Source organism: Galeopterus variegatus, unplaced genomic scaffold (assembly GCF_000696425.1).
Source record: "Galeopterus variegatus unplaced genomic scaffold, G_variegatus-3.0.2 Scaffold8761, whole genome shotgun sequence".
In the NCBI taxonomy this organism is placed as follows: domain Eukaryota; kingdom Metazoa; phylum Chordata; class Mammalia; order Dermoptera; family Cynocephalidae; genus Galeopterus; species Galeopterus variegatus.
The window spans coordinates 28,560-32,102 of NW_007734872.1; the positions used below are offsets into that span (position 1 = coordinate 28,560).

The 3,543-nt window shown below is 42.3% G+C and overlaps 1 protein-coding gene across 1 annotated transcript in view; it reads right to left on the minus strand.

Annotated features, from left to right (window-relative positions):
* The window catches only part of HIATL1 (hippocampus abundant transcript-like 1), a 49,603-nt gene that overhangs the window by 959 nt on the left and 45,101 nt on the right, over positions 1 to 3,543 (minus strand). The window contains exons 9-10 of the mRNA XM_008593145.1: positions 2,591 to 2,688; positions 751 to 893 (exon numbers count right to left, since the gene is read on the minus strand). Coding sequence (XP_008591367.1) covers positions 751 to 893; positions 2,591 to 2,688 — 241 coding nt within the window. The remainder of the gene's footprint in view (positions 1 to 750; positions 894 to 2,590; positions 2,689 to 3,543) is intronic.

The window sequence follows — 3,543 nt, forward strand, 5'->3', positions numbered from 1 at the left end:
GCTCAGCCAGTGAGCACACCGGCCATTCCTATATAGGATCCGAACCCACGGCAGGAGCGTCACTGCGCTCCCAGCACCGCACTCTCCCGAGTGCGCCACGGGTCCGGCCCTCAGTTAGTCTTTTAAACCGCAAGTTAGTCCTGGACAACCCCAAAACACACCACCAAAAAGTGAGTTTCTTATGAGAAAATGTTTCATTAATGTCAAGTCAAACTCTAATAAAGCTTGGTGTTTGGAATATGACAGAAGGCAACTAATCATTTTTTTTGCACCACCTAAATAGCTTAACCAAACTTTGAGAGTTGTTTATCTACAATCCCATCCTATGGCCTCAGATTGTGCATTTCTGTACATGAACATTAATTCCAGTTTTGTATAGAAATCTACACTAAACATTGCTTAGAAGGAAAGGGAAAAAATTTCAAATAAATACTAGAAAAAGCTCTCTAGCTCAAGTTTTAGGTCACTTCATATTTTATTTAGCCTGGGCTAGCCAGAGAATGGCATTCTGATCACACTGATTGTGTAAGTGAAAACAGAATCTGAACAAAGTTAAAACAAATCTTTTATATGAGACATTATGTCACTGAAATGATCTCTCCCTGATTCCAGGTAGCAACGAACACAGCACTTAGTGCTGTCAAATACAATAATAATATACAAGTTAAGAATGCTCTCCAAATTTAAGGTGACAAGATTTTGCTATAACCAGACACATTATCGTTACAAAATTACACATCACCAAATTACCTGCAGGGCAACATTGTCAGAGTTCAACTCTGGGCCCAACTCAGTCAGTTCCACGTGGAACATATAGAATATGAAGCCGTACAGTGCTGGCCCCAAGCCATTGCAGAGTCCTCTTATTCCAGTTATGATCCCCTGGGCAACTCCTAAATCAGAACAGAGAAGGGAGTCAGTCTTGTCAGAAAAGCACCCCAAGATTTGGAGCTTAACAGTACTTTTTAATAAACTATGAAATACTGATTCAGCTGGACTCAGTAGAAAGCATGCTGAGAAAAGTAGATTAGGAGGATTTTGCCCATATTTTCATCCATTGCACAAATATTTTCTTGGTTTTACTATATCCATTTAATGTTATCCTTACTCTCTGTCCTAAGATCTATAAGGAGATGAAATGACAGTGATGTTTCTGAAGTCCTTTGGGGATCGAATTCCCCGTACCAGCTAGATCTATAAATAGGAAATAATAAAATAAAAAATTTAATATTCCCCCATGATTTAAGGCAATTTTCACTTTTCTGTGGATAGAGATTTCCCTGTTCTGCTCATTTAACATGCTATTACAATAAAAATCTGCCCTTCACCTCTGGCAGCCACATGTGAATACAGAGCAATCCCTGCAGGCAGACTCCACCCTCATGGCTGTCTGTCTGCATTCTGGGCCCATCTCCCTGTAGATCTGCACTCAAAAATTCCAGAAGTGCCAATTTCTAGATATCTTTACTTTCTAACACTGCAGGTAAAAAATTAGCTTCAACCATATGAAATAGATATTTCTGCAAGTCAAAAAATGGTCACATATAATTCAGCCTAATACAATGTGTTTCAAAAGTTTCATATGCTGACATGTAGAAACATCTGTATTAATACATATAGGTATAAAAACAGCCAAAGAAAATTCATATCCCAAATGACAGGACAGGGTCTGTCAGACACCAAGGCAGTGCCAGTCATCCATCAGTTCACACCTTCACTTCAGACACAACACCTCCCGAGAATGAGCTACCCTGGGGTGTCACACAGAATCTGCGGTCTGCAAGTGACACTATTTAAAAATGAATATGAATAAAATGGCTAAATTCTGATGAGAAAAATAGATATGATGAATAAACTATCTTTTCCAATCTAATATTTTATTGAAACTTTTAAAAGGGCTGTTAGGCATTTAAAAAATTTTCCCTCTAAAATTCTCTACTTCCTGACTACAGTAAGGTGAGCCATTTGGAGATGGAGAAGAAAAATGATTAATTCCGGCAGTAGGAACTGCCTGAAAGGTAAGCAGAGGCACAGGAAGGACAGAATAAGATTCTACTCTCCACAGAGCAGTCTTAATTTCAATTTCATCTCTCACTCTGCATCCAATTAGAAACAACCACACAGATTTATTTTTTTCGTTATCCTCTCAAAGAACCATTTCTTTAATTAAGCTCACTGACTTTGAGTTATTTCAAATTAAAGAAATTTCAGTGATTAAAGTTATTAAATAAATAACTCATTCCTGACTGGACTATCATTATTTAATAGACATCTGTTAAAATGTGAGTATAGTCTGGTTAATTCTGATAGTAACAGACAAAAGAAGAATCAAAACCGAAAAGGAAAATTCTATCCCTAATTCTTAGTAATCTGAACTGCTGAGTCCAAGTTTTAAAAATATGAGTTTAAGATCCATGTAGGGAGGAAAAGAGAATTTTCCTGTTTGGCAAAGTTAATAGGCATGGATCCTTGAGATGAGACCATATAGCTGTCACCTCCTGCTGTCGATGTGGTGCGCTCAAAGCTTCTCATGCTTCCGGCAGGGAGGTCTCAGCTGAAGGAGGAAAACAGCCAGGGGCAGCGACCTCACCTTGCTGATCCGACTCTGCATTCCGAGAGACGAGGGCACTGACTGCTGGAAAGGTGATGCTGGACATGGCAGCCACAGTCCCCGCTGCCCACATCATCCTGCAATGACAAGTCAGGCTGTGGTCAGGTACAGGCCAGCCCAAGGAGCTTGCTGTTCAGAACGCAATCATCGGTGGCAAAAGTACAAATGTCTTCTGTTCTCTCATGTTAAGTTTTACTTATTTTTCGCCTTTTGAAAATGGGTTTTGTTTTGTTTTGTTTCTTTTTCGTGACCGGTAAGGGGATCACAACCCTTGGTGTGGTGTCGCCCGCACCGCGCTCAGCCAGTGAGCGCACCAGCCATTCCTATATAGGATCCGAACCCGTGGCGGGAGCGTCACTGCGCTCCCAGTGCTGCACTCTCCCGAGTGTGCCACAGGCCGGCCCAAAATGGATATTTTTTTTTGTCTTTTTCCGTGTCCGGCAACGGATCGCAACCCTTAGTGTTGCCCCCGTACNAGTCAGGCTGTGGTCAGGTACAGGCCAGCCCAAGGAGCTTGCTGTTCAGAACGCAATCATCGGTGGCAAAAGTACAAATGTCTTCTGTTCTCTCATGTTAAGTTTTACTTATTTTTCGCCTTTTGAAAATGGGTTTTTTTTTGTTTTGTTTTGTTTTGTTTCTTTTTCGTGACCGGTAAGGGGATCACAACCTTTGGTGTGGTGTCGCCCGCACCGCGCTCAGCCAGTGAGCGCACCAGCCATTCCTATATAGGATCCGAACCCGTGGCGGGAGCGTCACTGCGCTCCCAGTGCTGCACTCTCCCGAGTGTGCCACAGGCCGGCCCAAAATGGATATTTTTTTTTGTCTTTTTCCGTGTCCGGCAACGGATCGCAACCCTTAGTGTTGCCCCCGTACCGGACCGGGGACCGGCAATGGGATCGCAACCCTCGGTGTTGCTCCCGTGCCTCACTCAG